Source organism: Oxyura jamaicensis, chromosome 3, assembly GCF_011077185.1.
Source record: "Oxyura jamaicensis isolate SHBP4307 breed ruddy duck chromosome 3, BPBGC_Ojam_1.0, whole genome shotgun sequence".
Lineage (NCBI taxonomy): Eukaryota > Metazoa > Chordata > Aves > Anseriformes > Anatidae > Oxyura > Oxyura jamaicensis.
The window spans coordinates 85934150-85949447 of record NC_048895.1 but is presented as its reverse complement, the minus strand read 5'-3'; the positions used below and the strand labels follow the sequence as shown (position 1 = coordinate 85949447).

Here is a 15298-nt window from a genome sequence, read left to right as displayed (position 1 = left end):
ACTTCTTAGTAGTAAAAATAGTTAGAAATAGGGTCTGACATTACAGCCTTTTGTACACCCTGAAATCAGCTTTACGTCACACACACTGCCCTAAGAATAAACAAGCAAATAATGTGTGTGGTATTACATCTCCATGCTAAGGTCAAATACATAATATCAAATATCAGTATTACAGATGAGAATAACTGACTTTCATGGAGGTGTTCTGCATTTGCTCCAGGTTAGATACAAAGAGAAAAAGACAGTGTGCAGACAAAGAAGACCCACTTCAGTCCACAGCATTCCTCTCACTACCACCATGGGCTGCAATTTATTCGAGACAGTTAGTGAGATCCACAGAAGGATTTACCATTTCTTCTGCACCTCCAGCTGTAGGCCCATAAAACACTTTGTACTGGCGAGGATTTCCTTCTGCATGATCCCATCGAACATTCAGAGTACTGGTGGTTGGGTCATAAACTAGTACATTCTTCACAGTAGTGAGAGGTTCTGAAACAGATTAATGAGCTGTCAGAAATGTGGGGCTACATTCTCTCACCCTGTGCTATCAAATCATGCTCATGCAATGTACTGTTAGGAAGTTTTTTAAAAGCAGGTTTAATAGTTTGTGTCAAAAGTTACTTGTATTCATCAATCAGAATACATCAGACCCACCCAACAACATATAGAATGCTAAATGTAGTTTAAAAAAGCTTCTTTCTGGACATTATTTCAGAATTATACCATGAGTTCTTTAGGATTGTTTTCCTCATTTGCCTCCAAGCACATTGCTATGCTTGAACTTCCAAAGCAGGTTCAAAAATAAAGTGCAAATTAATTAATAAATCTATTAATAGATAATTTAAATATTCAATTAATTAATTGAAAAAATAGGGAATTGGTTTTTATGCCTTAGGTGCCTCTGGTAGAAAATCACTCAGTGCTTTCCACAGAAGGACCAAAACAGTATTATTAACATAAAATAGTACAGTCTCCAATTGCACTCTGTGTCAGTCTCCAATCTGCACATCTGGAGGCCAGCCTCCAAATGGAAGGTATTTACAAGAAAATAGTAAACTTACACCTAACAGCGCACATATGAGAGTCACATGCCTTCAGATGCTTGAAGGTTTTTGTTAAATTGTGACATAAGGAGACAATTAAACAGATTAAAATGAGTAAGAAGTTCAATGGTAGCATTAGGGTTTCTCTCAGCTTTCAGAAGTCTAAAATTAGTGGCCTAGGATTTCTCTTTAGGCAGTAGACTGATTGGCCATCTTAATTAGTTTAGATACTTGAAATCCACCAAATGACAAATAGACATGATGAATTTCACCACAGGAATTTTTTCTCAGCTAATCTGAAAAGCAATACATCAAGTTTGTTTCACACCTAACAAGAAGATCACAAAAAGTTACTTACTGGTTCTGCCTCGGCCTGTCATTCGCCCCCCTTCACCATCCGCGTACATTGAGGACACAGTGATAGCGTACGGTGTGTCAGGCTGCAGCTTCTGTATCACTACACTGTTCTGCCGCCCACCTACCATAGTCTGCAGTAAAACAAAAGGAAAAGGTTAAAGTGTTTTTCTTGCTGCTGTGTTTATGCTTACTGTAAAAATGAACAACGTAATCATTTGATGCTGAGTGGAAAACACTATGGTATATCGTATGGTGCAATCCTCTTGGGATGGAAACTGACAGTAGGCATTGAACAATAATATTTTCATACATATTAATAATTAACTTTAAAAGTTCAGACAGAGTCCAGTAACACAAAGCCAGTATTCTTTAAGACCTCCAAACCTTCATGTAACCACAATCACATATCAGCTGTCAGTTCTGTGCCAGAACAGAGCTGTTTCTCCACATTGCCTCTGACTACATAATATTGAAATCAATAAGAGTCTTTTGTTCATTTTGACAGACTGTGAATTGTCCTTATTATGCTCCACTCTCAGATAGAAGACAAGCATGGAATACCCTGCAGATCTCTAATATAACATTTTATTGACATTGTCAATCCTTGATTTCATGCAGTTTATAACATGATGCTTCTGTTTCTAATACATCCTTGTTAAGAGTCTAAAATCATTATACATCTTTCATTTCAATTTTTTGTTAATGTAGAATCACAGAATGGTTTGGGTTGAAAGGGACCTTAAAGATCATCTCATTCCACCCCCCTACCATGGGCAGGGACACCTTCCACCAGGCCAAGTTTCTCAAAGCCCCATCTGAACTGGCCTTAAACACTTCCAGGGATGTGTTCCCTGCCCACAGCTTCTCTGGACAACCAGTTCCAGTGTTCCAACCACCCTCTGAGTAAAAAAATATCTTCCTTACACCTAATCTAAATCCACACTCTTTTAGTTTAAAGCCATTATCCTACATAAGCCATTGTCTTACACCCCCTGACAAAGAGTCCCTCCCCAGATTTGCTGAAGGCTCCCTTTAAACACTGGAAGGCTGCTATAAGGTCTTGCCATAGACTTTTATCTCTGGGCTAAACAACCCCAAATTTCTTAGCCTTTCTTCCAGGACAGGTGCTCCAGTCCTCTGAGGGGGTATATATAATCCTGTTCCAACAATCTCCACCAAGGATAAGATTTGCAGTACATTACAAATAATATTCAGATCTCTGGCATCTGGGAATTTTGAGATTTTGTGTTTTTAATTGTGTGAAAAGTGCACTCACTCCAGAGCATCTTTTTTACTTTTAAGACTACCTACTTATTTTCAAAGCCTACTCAATTCATATGTGTATGTTGTCATAAGGTCTTTTGCTGATGAAGTGATAACAAGCAAGAATTTACTCATCTTCATATTTCATAGAATAATTTTAATTTGCAAGGAAACTTTTAATTTGTACTGAAGTGTCCAAAACACACTTCAAACCATAAATGCTTTTAGGATCCTATTGTTGCTTCCTCCATAGTTTCATATCTATTTGCCTTTCAAAATCTGTCCCTAATGATCACAATGGTTTCCACACTTTGATGTGCAGTTTTTGCAGTGTTGTCTTCAAATCACCTGCGGTGGTCTCTCCTGATGCCAAGGCCATTAGATGTCAGACCAGTCTTAAAGAGCAATTAAGACCTTCTAGAAATTCCATTTTGTATATTTCAGTGGGACAGTCCTGGGGACCCAGCCACAGCAGTTTAATCAAATACCACAGTGACAAAAAAAGTAAGTAATTACTACCCTATGACTGAGATTTATTTGCAGACATTAATATGCTGTGAACAGAGCATGCTTTTCTAAAAAAAATTGAGTCTTCTGCAGCTGTCACTGCTGGACTTTATCCAGTTGTGAATAATTATGTCCATTAAGTTTAATTAAGTCTATCCTTTATCACTGCACAAATTTCCACAGAATGCCTATAGTTTTCATTTTTTTTTCACTCCAGTATGAGCAAAAATATGAATTAACCTTGCTGCTGCTTCTTATTCTTTTAGTGATTCTCAACTAAACTCAATTTGAGTTGACTCAATTGACAGTTCAATTACTTTAACTGAAATGCATGTTGTCCAGAAGAAAGTAGAAATGGGTGCATAAGTATCCAAAACATTCCTAGATACGCTTCTGAACATGGTGATCTCTGATTACAGGAACAAGCTAAATGTGAGTGGTTTTCATCTGAGACTCTGATTCATGTGTCAGTAACCACAACAGCTTCCCACTGCAGAAGAGGGCATTTTTAAGTAGCGCTTGTTTCTGATAAACAGGCTGACTGAATTAACATTCCCAAGTGGTGTTGCATGGTCCATGGGCACTCATCACAATTCTTGCTGATGATGCAGGCTGATCATACAGTACTGGCTCTCCCTATCATTACAGCTGCTCAATCATATTAAAAGACACTCAGCCTTAAACTCTACCCTAGCACGTGTTTCCCATGGGCTCATGTTCGCAGCTAAGACTTCTTGGGGGTTATTCTCTCCCCAGCATGGTAAGAGAGGATACCATGCAATTCCCAACTGCCCACAGTATGTTCCAAGGCAAAGTGCCTCTAATAACATAGAAATCACACTACAAAAAAAAAAAAAAAAAAAAAAAATGATGAACTCTGGACTATGGAATTAGTCACAATAGTTTTCACATTCTTGACTGTTGAGATAACTATGTATCTGTATATCCGTAACTTGTATTCTTATGTGCTGAATGATTTATTCCTCAACAGACTGTAACTATATTCTAGTTATATCTATAGACTATATGATTTTTTTAAAGGGCTATATCTGAAGTTATTAGTTTTTTTGCTCCCTAGAGAATGTTCTATCTCAGATTTGAAAGGGGAGAAAGAAAAAGGTAGGAATCTATACTTCTCTACTACAAATATGTCTTTACCTAAAAGGTAAAGTTGTGCTTTGTAAATAAATTCTTCTAACACATTGATTTGCAGAACTACTTTATAATAACTACAGCAATTCAAAATTAGTTACCGACTGTTCAGGGCCATCTCCACTGATAGGCTGGTAAATGATCTTGTATCTCTGTACTCGACCACTGGCAGGATCCCACTTTACAGTCAAGCTATGTGAAGTTGCATTGTATACCTGAAGGTTTCGTGGGCCACTCTTTGGGGCTGAGAGAGGTAGTAAAGAATAAATATTTAATTCAAGCAAAAAGGAAGGACAAACTCTCCATTCATACTTTTAGGGCTGCATGAATGCCTGACCAAGAGCAGAATGTATTAAGAGCAAGACAACATAAACTGTAATGTTTGTAAAATAATAAACATGTGGTAATCTAGTGTTTAGTATTCTTCCAAATACACAATGTTGTTTATTAAATGATCTCAGCTTTTTAATGTCAACATTCTTCTCAGTTTAGGGAAAAAAAAAAAAAAAAAAAAAAAAAGGTAGCTATGAGTTTTCTTTAATAATAATATACCCAGAAATTCAGATTCTTACCTGGTGTGGTTATAGGTACCAAGGGTACTAGAAACAAAAAAAAGAAAGAGCGTTCAGTATTCTTGTATGTGTATGCTTTCTGATTTAATGAATATGAATAACATGCAGATACCCTGTAGTTACTTACATGTTCGTTCACTGCCAATCAGGTCATCGCTTTCTGATTCGTCAGGATAGATGGCAGTAACTGAGACTTCATACAATGTATCTGGATCCAGATTTTCAAAGACCAGACTGTTGTCATCCCCATTTAAGATGGTCTTGTGGGGAAATAATAAATAGATAGATTAGACAGATAGATAGATAGACAGACAGACAGGCAGATTGACTGATTGATTGATTTTAAAATATGCCCTCTGAAAGACTGCCCCAAAAATCTTATGGTGACTATTCTTACCTCCTGTTTTTCTGATCTTCCATAGGGTCCCCAGGTTATTCTATAGAGAGAGACATCTGGAGCTCCATGATCCCAAGTTCCTCGGAAACTGTGCTTTGTTACATCTGTGATTCTGAGATTGACTGGTGCTGGCACAGGCTCTATTGTGAGAAAATGAAACGATGTCACTACAAAATAAAGTTAAGCCAAGGAACTACTCAAACAAAGAATTTAGAAGATTATGTAGAAGATTCAGACCTTACTTACCATGCTTCAAATGACTACAGTAAAATACCGTGGTATAACTGAGCCCACCTACTCTGTCCTTCATAATCTCACATCAACAGTTCATCACCTGATAAAACTGCTCCAATGATCTCAGAAAAACTCACAGCAAACAAAGCCCTAGCTCTTATATTTTGGAGTTAGAAGGGGTAATTATGAACTCCCCCATACAGACATTGAGGTCCTGCATGAGTTTCTTCCAGATCTTAAAATTCCTTATATAAACCAAATAAGTCATGACTGAATTACAAGATTGCCTTAGAAAAAGTTCGCTGAGGTTAACTGTAGGTTAAAAAGGCAAAATATTATAGCTACTGGAAAGAAATGAGTAAAGAGGTAAAACTAAAGAATTAAACTAAAAGCAATTATTTTGGCTGATTTTCTCTTTACACATTCAGACAAAACCACAGCTACAAACCACAGGCTAACACAAAAGCAAGCAAAACAAAAACAGCAAAAACTCAAACATATTTTTAAAAATACCACGCTTCAAAATGGAAAACTCAGAGAAAAAAAAAAAAAAAAAAAAGTGAGAGCATTTTTCTTTCTTTTCACATCAGAGTGATTGTCAGTGATAAGGTAACATTGCTCATTTCTATTCTAGCTCTTCATTTTAATTGTGTTCTTAAATCATAAGATTAGATCAGGATGATGTCAACCTTCTCTTTTCAGTTGGACACGTCTCTTACATGGTACCTGCTCTTACACACCATGCAATGTGATTTTCTTGTTCTGTTGTTATTACTGAAGTGTCACCTTTATGATTCCCTGAGTAACATCTCTAAAAGTACAGGCTGATTTACTATTTCATGCTACAAAAACTCTCAGGTATCAGAAGAAAGATCACATCTCTTTAAGCCCCTAGTATACATCCCAGATTCTCACTTGCTTTCCTAGATGTCAACGAGCTGTACAGACTTGCAAATCCCTTCCTCTGCATTCTCTAATTCTACCCTTACATTCCTCCTTCAGCATCCTAATGTCAATAATTATTCTTCAGTTGCTGGTCTTCCCGCTCACTACTGACTGCAGTTTCAGTGTTCACTGCAGTAAAACACAACTCATCTGAGATTTATTGGGATTATTATATTCCAAATTATGCTACAAATAAAATATTTCTCAGACAGATGAAATTATGTTTCCACCTTAACTTAGTGATATATTGCAATATACTCAAATAGAATATAACATAAAAATAGCTAAAAGAAGGGTTGTTAGGAAAACTTACGAGTGACAGCTTCTGCAACTACTGGTAGAGATTCCCCTTCATCATACACAGCAACAACTTTTATGTTATACAGTCTTTGGGAGGAAAGGTCAGAAAGAGTGGTGCTGGTTTTGAGTCTGTCAATTTCCACCTAGGAATAAAAACAGTGACTTAAGAGTTGTTCTATTTCTGATTCTGCATTTGATCAAATGTTAGAAATCCCTGTACTGAAAAATAGAAAAGTATTATGTGCTAAATTTTGTCATTTGTCGTCTTACATTTACAGCTGAATATTGAGTTCTGTCCACTAACTGTCCTTGCAAAGCGTATTCTCTCAGATACCAGTAAACTCCTTGTAACTCTTTCACTGCTTAACTCAATTTGGAAATGATACAGAATGCATCAACAGAAAATTCTCATTCACTTAGAAAAACATATTTAAACTTGAAAGAGTTATATTCATGTCCAGCAGTACAATTATGGAAAGTTTGCACATAACTGTAAGAAAGACATCTTTAACAATGCTCACCCATGAGCCGCCAGTAGGCAGAGGGGCTAAACAAACCTTTGTTCTGCAATCATGTTCTCCTAATTCTAAAAGCTTGGCAAGGTAACACTTAAGCAGAGAGCAGAAATGGCTGTTTATCAAAGCACAGAATAATTCTCCAATCAGTTTGAGCTTTTTTTTTTTTTCTTTCCTTTCCTTTCCTTTCCTTTTCCTTTTCCTTTCCTTTTTTTTTTTTTTTTTTTTTCCTTTAAGATGAGAAGGAGGAGGGAAAGAAAGAAGAAATCCATCTCTAGTTTATTCAGCTTCCAAGACATCAGTACCCTTTCCTGACTGCAAATTCCAAGAACTGATGTTCTCTGTTCTTAATGCTGGCTTGCTATATTGCTTTTACTATTTATTTAATAAGCTGGCTCCTCAAAACAAAAGCACCAAGTACTTGCAAAAACATTCATTTTGCTTACCTCCTTTACATCAGCTTCATCAGCTACTTTGTATCTTAGGATGTATTTTCGAACCTTCCCTGGAGCAGGATCCCAGAGGACATTCATGCTGCTGTGAGTAACATCTCTAATTGTCAAGCCTCTTGGTCCAGGCAAAGGTACTGTAAAAATAATTACAGTAGCAAGTGAAAATGCTATTCACAGCAGAGGCACAGGTCTCTCAGAAGTCATCAAGTATTTTCATATATTGCATTGAAATGGAGGCGATAATTTTACATGAAGTTTACTTCTCAGACCATTATCTGAGACACCTTAAGAACATATTGTCCCAGCAATAAGCAAAACAGCTATAAACAAGTAGCTTCATATTTGTAAATTATGAGCACTATACAGAAGTAACAGAGCTTAAAAACGTAACTTTTCATGTACATTCAAGGGCTTAACATTTTTCAAGAACAGAAGGATTACCATATAGAGTGAATCTAGCCCTGAAACATTCCTCTGGCAGTATGAAATGTTTAAGGAAAGATGTTTAAGGAAAGGTAAGCTATGTTTAAGCCATGGTTAGATCAATTTTTCCCTTTGTATGGCATGTTTCCTTCTCACCTAAACTTTCCAATTTTATTAATATTTGGGGGGACATTGCATTTTCTCTATTTCAGAGAATGGCTGAATTTGAGAACAAGGTTTCTAAATGCAAGCAAGATAGAGTCATTTTTAAAAACATTATAACACTATAACTTCCTTCATTACTGAAGGAAAAAAAAAAAATGAAAAAATGTTCCTCTTTTAATAGTAGGTACCTTTTCATTGAAATTGCCCATAAGGTCTTTTGGAAATGTGAGAGTGGTATAAAATGCATAAAATATGGATAAGATGGTTTTCTAAATAAAACAGAATATCTAAAAACTGTTGCATGAAATAAAATGAAAGTTAAATTCTGCTGAAGCAATAACAACAAAGCAAAAATCAAGATGTACATACATGTCACTTCCTGGGAGGTGAGTGGGTCACTGGTGATATCACCGAACAATACATGAGCTGTTAAAGTGTACTCAGTATTGGGGATAAGGTCTACCAGCTGAACCTCATTCACTGATGGTCCAACACGCATCTGTACATGAAAAATAACACACCATGTCTGAAAACTGAAGAAAGCAAAGGCAGAAAAGCAAGCAATGATTTAACTTCAAGGGAATTTTTTTGTGAGATTCACAGTATATTTACAGCTTCCTGACTGATCTCATTGTATACAATATCCCAGTAATCACTGCACTTTCAGTGCTACATATCAGCCTCTTTTGGTTATTATGATATATCAAGAAAATCGTTTTTTCTTATTATTTTGATAGAGTACAAGAGGTGAAGACAAATTCTCTTACCTCTTTCTCTGTGGCTGGGACTGTGGCATTCACTGGTTCATATGTTAACAAGTAACCTGTAGCTCCATTGACAGGTTCCCATCTCACCCGCATAGAAGTTGATCCAATGTCATAAACATACAGGTTTCTAACTGAAGACATTGGCACTGTCATATAAAAACATATATATTAATTTTTTCACCTTTTTCACTTTTCATATTTCACTTCACAGATAGTACATCACATAAAATATTGTGCATGGTTATTGGGGTACATTACAGACAGTAGAAAAGTCATCTACAAATAGTAGTGTTTTAAATGGTGCTTAATTTAAGAATGAAGTAATTGTCATCACATTTTGAATGTGCTATACATTTGCTATACACAGCTAAAAAACTATCTTACAAGTCTGCACTGGAATACTTGAGTATTCTAAAAAGCAACATTAACTCACATGAATGATCTAATATGAAACAGTACATGACTACTTTGAGATCTGCACTTCTAAAAAGATTTTATATACTTTCTTTTTCTATATTTCTCAAATTATTGAATAAACATCAAAAATTATCACAGACTTCATGAAAATCATGTAGCTTCTTTAGGGATTTATGACAAGCCTAATGCAAAACAATGACAGAATTGAAATGAGACACTAGCATTCAATATTCTTGAACAGGCAGAAAAGTCATCCTATGTTGCACTCAGCGCAGAATCCACCAAAATCCTGTAGACAGCTGACAATAAAAACATAATGGCTGTGTCTCATAGAAGTGATTTTATTGTGTTGAACATACTTTTAATTAATCTGATAAAATCAGAATGAATTTCATATAGTATTCTGTCTGCTAGTAGCAGGAATTAATTATCTAATGTGGAAATGAAGGACTACAGGTTTCTATCTGATCAAATTTCTAGAGTTTGTAAACTCCACCTTGTAATTCATTCCTATTGCTCTAGTCTAAGAAGGTGTATACACCTGTGCTTTATGAGCCTGGAATTAAGTTGGAACAAACATTTTTTCCACACTGCAAATTCTCCTTGCTACAGCTTTCCAGACAAGATCTCAACAACCAGGGTAACACAATACAATTTGATCATTAAAATTAAAAATGTTGTTTCCTCTAAAAAAGAAAGCCCACAGTGCTAAAAGTTCTTTTGAAAAGTTCTCCTCATATCAAATTGGTTCTTATGTTATTCACATGACAATTCTAACTTACAGGTTGTTTCACTGCCAATTAGAGGTTCGCTGCTTTCATCTTCCACCACTGAAAACACGTTAACAACATATTCGGTTTCAGGTTTCAGATCTTTCAGAACTGTTGTAGTTTCCATCCTACTTACATAAAACTACATAAAAGAGAAGGTATGTTAACAACTGTATAACAAATACATTTGTAAACCTGTCCCTAAGAGAAAAATAATTCCTTGTGAAACTTCAGAAATCAATGGTATGGAACTGAAAATCACTATGGTGTTAATCTTCTACATGTTTTATCCTACAGTATAACATTCTTTTTGCAAAGCAAGCTGTAGGGAAAGCTCAAGTAGACTTGTTTTCAACAGGGCCGGATATAGCTAGCATCATTCACTCTGCACTCTGCTTTCACACGATGTATATTTTTACATTATTCAGTACCATAAAGAAAGTGTCATCACTATATCTTACCACCTGGAAAAAGATTTCAAACATCCAAGATAATCCGTGTTGTTACAGTACATGCCACTAGTAACACCTTGCAGAATAACAATGCCAGCAAGCAGTTAAGCTGTAAGGTCCATGTACACTGGAATGGTTGCTCCAACCCAAATCAGAAGTCAAATCCTGAGGTCATGTTTTACTAAGATTAAACTCACCATGAGTCAAATTTGAGTTAAGATTTAAAAGCTTTAAAAGAGATGGTACATTCAGAGTTCACTTTTTTTTTTCTTTTAACAAGAAAATGTATTAAAAGGACAGTGAGCTTACTTGTGAGTATGCTCAGAAAAATTCTACTACAGACTTATTTAAACTCATATAGGATAATAGAATAAAAACAGAAAGGAATCACTGGAAATATCAGTAAACTATTTTTAATAAATACATTTTACTCCTGGATTAATAATTTTAAAACAACCAAACCCATCTTTATGCTCCTATTTTTTTATAATTTTGTTTTCCATTTATTGAAATTCTTGACCTTGGAAGCCTTTTTTAATTTTTTTTCATTTTTTTTTCATACTGTACAGACCCTAATGAGCAAAAAATTTAGAATGATGTTACTGCAATGTGGAATTCCAATGTTATTGTGGCCAGTCTCAGAGATGAACATTCCATACAAACCTGTTGAGGGGCACCTCCAGTGGTAGGGTAATATTCAACTCTGTATCTATCAACACTCTCAGGAGGTGGACTCCATCTCAGACGGAAAGAACGGGGTGTCACTTCTGAAATAACTAGGTTAGAGGGAGGTGGCAAATCACCTACAAGTGGAAAGAAGTTAAAAATGTATTAATTTATCTTATGTCATCAGGAATTGACAACATGAAAATGTCAGAAATTGACAATTGAAAACATAAACTAGAACAAGACAAAAAATAGCTTAGGGGAAAAAAAAATAAAAATCCAGAGTTTCCTTGGAGTACCATCAGCTAACATTACTGTTTTTCCATGCCAGGCTTTGCTTTTGAGCTATCAGACATTAATACTTAAAAACAGTAGGGTTGCTAAAATTTTCTTTATTGGATGAGAATCATCAAAGAACCTGGCATACTGAGCAAAAAGGTAACGTTGAGAAACATATTTCCTGACTCTGGGAAAAAAAAGGCAGGCACGTCCAGCCATGTCATGCTGTGTTAGGTATAACACAGTCATTGTTTAAAGGAAAAGAAGAATCCCTGCAGAGTAGTCCAGGTGGTCTGCACAACTTCCTCACACTAGCAGCTGAAAAAACAGCCCAGGGCTATGCAGTGTTCCCAGAAAGTAATAAAAAGGAATTAGCATAACAAGGACATAGATGGAAAAAGGATGAACTAGACTGAAAATGTGATGTACCTGGACCTTTCACACTGTTACACAGATTCGTGGTTACATCCTCAACAATGCTAGCCAAGAAGGAGAAATCTGCAACATTGTATGCATGGATGTCATCTGGATCCGTTGCAATCTGCTTCAATTCATTTTCATCTGCATTTTTAATACCTTACAGAGAAGACATGAAAACAAAACTTGTTAGAAATGACAACTATGAAACATAACACTATGAACATAAGCCCTTAAACACACTCTTTGAATGTAAGCACCCTTTTAGGTACTTACATGTTTCCACTTCTCTATACATTTAGCAGAGGGGTGGGAGGAAATTGGCTCAGGCCAGCTCTTCATGTAATACTTACCAATTGCATAAAGTTCCACTCCCTCATCTCTGAGTCTTCTTGAAGGGGTGACTACATCATCTTGTGATTTGCCATCAGTGATGAGAACACCAATTTTGCGAGCTCTGGGCCTTAAGCCTGCATCTTGCCTGAAGTTGTTTTTTAAGATGAAATCCAAGGCCATTCCTAGCATGATACAAAGAGAACAGCCATCATTATACACTATTTCAACATACAGACATGATAAAGGCTAGCATTTCATCCTAGTGATTTCGCTCTGAAAACGTAATTCCACAAATTACCACTTCAAGAGGCACTCATTATCTAGTTGCGGTCAGTCAAGTACACTTAACAGCAACTGACACTATTCCAGCCCTTTGAAGGTCTACAATCTCTTACTTCCTATAGATCACGCTCCTATATGATCCACTCTAGCCTCCCTTCTGGATCACCTTGCCTTAATGCCAACCCTGACATGGAACTACCTTTTCTTCTTCTCATAGGCTCAACAATAACCCAAGCTCTTTATCACCCAAGAGCTTCTTTCCTTAGCTCTTTCTCCAGATTTCAACTAAGAATACATTTTCATGTCCACATACATGTGTCCACATACATATACATATGTATGCATATATATAGACCCATTCTCTTCCAACCATACTGGAGTGAACTATAAGGCCCTTTCATCATGGATGAATTTGAGTCCCCTACACAATTCCAGGGTCAGCTACTAGAATTCTTTTCATGGAGCTTAAGGAAAATCCTAGTGGTGTGACATACCTGTTAGAGTATTGCCTCCTTTGTATGGTAAGTTGGCTACAGCCTCTAACAAAGCTTGTTTTGTTCGGTAAGCATTGAGATTCCATTCTGTCCTGGGATCTCCACTATATTGCGCAAGACCTGGAAAAAGCCATTATTGCTGAGTTATTATGTGGCTATGCAGCAACTATGCCTCATTTTCTCTCTGACATATGACGACTTACCAATCTGTACTTTGTCAGGACCAATATCAAAAACTTCAACGATACGGGCTATGAAGTTCCTGACAGTTTTAAAATTTGGCCGCCCAATACTCCATGAGCCATCCACTAGCAGCACGATATCAGCTTCTGCTCTGGTTCTACATTCTAAACCTGCCATGTCAACCAGAAAAATATAATCTTAGCATGATAGGTTTCAACCAGAAAAATATAGCCTTAGCATGACAGCTTTCTTTCCCAATCCTCTTTTATATGACATATGTCATGAGTTAGTTTCCAAAATAGCTCTAGTTTTATTCACTGGCACTCTGTCAAGTATGACCTATTTGTGAACGTTATTCACACTAGTCATTAGTTCCATGGTAAAAGCTGTATAATTTTTTTTCATGTATGTTTCCTTTTAAAAATAAGCCTTCTAAAATGTCACGGCCAGTGTTCTTCCCTATTGTCATGTCAGTATCTATTTTGGTCTTTAAAGATGGCTGATAACCATCTTTCAGAGATTTTGTAAACTACTTCAGAGGATTTCCAAAGGACTACTGAGCTAACCACTGACATGGCAGTGAACATTATCAGATTATCCAAATTCACAGTATTTTAGTCTATTGTTCATGACTAAACTATTGCTCAATTTTCAACTATGTAGCAGTGGAATTAACAGAATATATAACAACCACTTTCATATAAATATCATTTCTGAATTTTCAGGGACAAAAGACATAGTAATACAGGTGGTACAGTAGTTTGCACATAAAGGAAAGAAAGATCACAGTTTAGAAGATACACAAACATAAACACAGTTCAAGAAATAGGGGACAAGAACAACATTTATATAAAGCTGCGATGTTCTGAAAAGGTAGGAAGTTATTTCAGGTATCTTCAATTCACAAATTACAGAATAAAATATGCATCATATTGTTTTCATCACAAAGAAAATAACAAAATATTTATACAAAGTAGAAAGACACAATAATTTTATCCACAGCCATTTAAAAAAAAAAAATCCTTGCTCTCTCTCTTTTCCTGTAGATTGTGTTACCAGCTGCAAATTTTCTGGCTTCCTGCCATCAGAGCTTCTGGTCTTTATATGGAAGAAATCCCATTGAGAAAAATCAGCCACACTCATCACAGTTGAAAGATATTGTGATTTCATATATGTTCCACATAATTGATCCAACACTGCAGACTCATGAATATAACTATTCCATGTACCTGGGGGTTAAAAGCATGATCCTCTTCTGCATAGAAAATATAGATCTAGTCTTTAGTCAGGACAATAAAATAAGTTGGGAGTAGGGTTTAAGTAAAATTATGTTAGTTCAAAAACTTGCATGCATAACTTTAATATGGAAGTTAAGGTTAGCTTCTTGTACAATATAAAAGTTAAACTATTCTGACTTTTATTTTTCTTCCAACTACCATAGTTCCCCACATGGAAAATTCTAGCAAAGGCACCTAGGGTGATTTTTTTCCCCCATTAATAAATAATGTGCTATTACATTTACAGTCCCAGATATAAAATTAATTTCTCACATTAACCATGACTCAAATCCATGCATTAGTAAAACTAAATAGCTTAAAGAATATAACACTCAAGACAGAAATGACAGCTGGTGTAATAAAAAATAAAATAACAAACCACACTTGGTGTAATTATTTTTCTGCTAGATTTATTACAGCTTTACTTTAATGTCACTGATGGCTTGTTATGTAGCTTTTCTTAGTTTTACCCTCTTGCATTAGACTGAGTGGGACACCAATAACTTCAGAAGTTTCTAAAAATGTTGTCAATAAAAAGTGAGGGTAGTATTTTTACACAGTCCGATGTGGAAGCAGGGCATTAAAGAGGTTAAGCAAGAAGAATATAAAGTCAATTATCAGAAGGTTTTTTTT

At 35.9% G+C, this 15298-nt stretch overlaps 1 protein-coding gene across 7 annotated transcripts in view; it reads right to left on the bottom strand.

Annotated features, from left to right (window-relative positions):
* The window catches only part of COL12A1 (collagen type XII alpha 1 chain), a 97728-nt gene that overhangs the window by 42723 nt on the left and 39707 nt on the right, over nucleotides 1-15298 (bottom strand). For all 7 annotated transcript variants that reach the window (XM_035320997.1, XM_035320996.1, XM_035320998.1 and 4 more), the window contains 16 exons: nucleotides 13409-13558; nucleotides 13206-13325; nucleotides 12447-12611; nucleotides 12106-12252; nucleotides 11395-11534; nucleotides 10292-10421; nucleotides 9093-9238; nucleotides 8695-8824; nucleotides 7732-7871; nucleotides 6784-6913; nucleotides 5292-5431; nucleotides 5022-5154; nucleotides 4895-4921; nucleotides 4424-4566; nucleotides 1402-1531; nucleotides 350-489 (listed from right to left, as the gene is read on the bottom strand). In XM_035320997.1, the coding sequence (XP_035176888.1) occupies nucleotides 350-489; nucleotides 1402-1531; nucleotides 4424-4566; nucleotides 4895-4921; nucleotides 5022-5154; nucleotides 5292-5431; nucleotides 6784-6913; nucleotides 7732-7871; nucleotides 8695-8824; nucleotides 9093-9238; nucleotides 10292-10421; nucleotides 11395-11534; nucleotides 12106-12252; nucleotides 12447-12611; nucleotides 13206-13325; nucleotides 13409-13558 (2111 nt within the window). The remainder of the gene's footprint in view (nucleotides 1-349; nucleotides 490-1401; nucleotides 1532-4423; nucleotides 4567-4894; nucleotides 4922-5021; nucleotides 5155-5291; nucleotides 5432-6783; nucleotides 6914-7731; nucleotides 7872-8694; nucleotides 8825-9092; nucleotides 9239-10291; nucleotides 10422-11394; nucleotides 11535-12105; nucleotides 12253-12446; nucleotides 12612-13205; nucleotides 13326-13408; nucleotides 13559-15298) is intronic.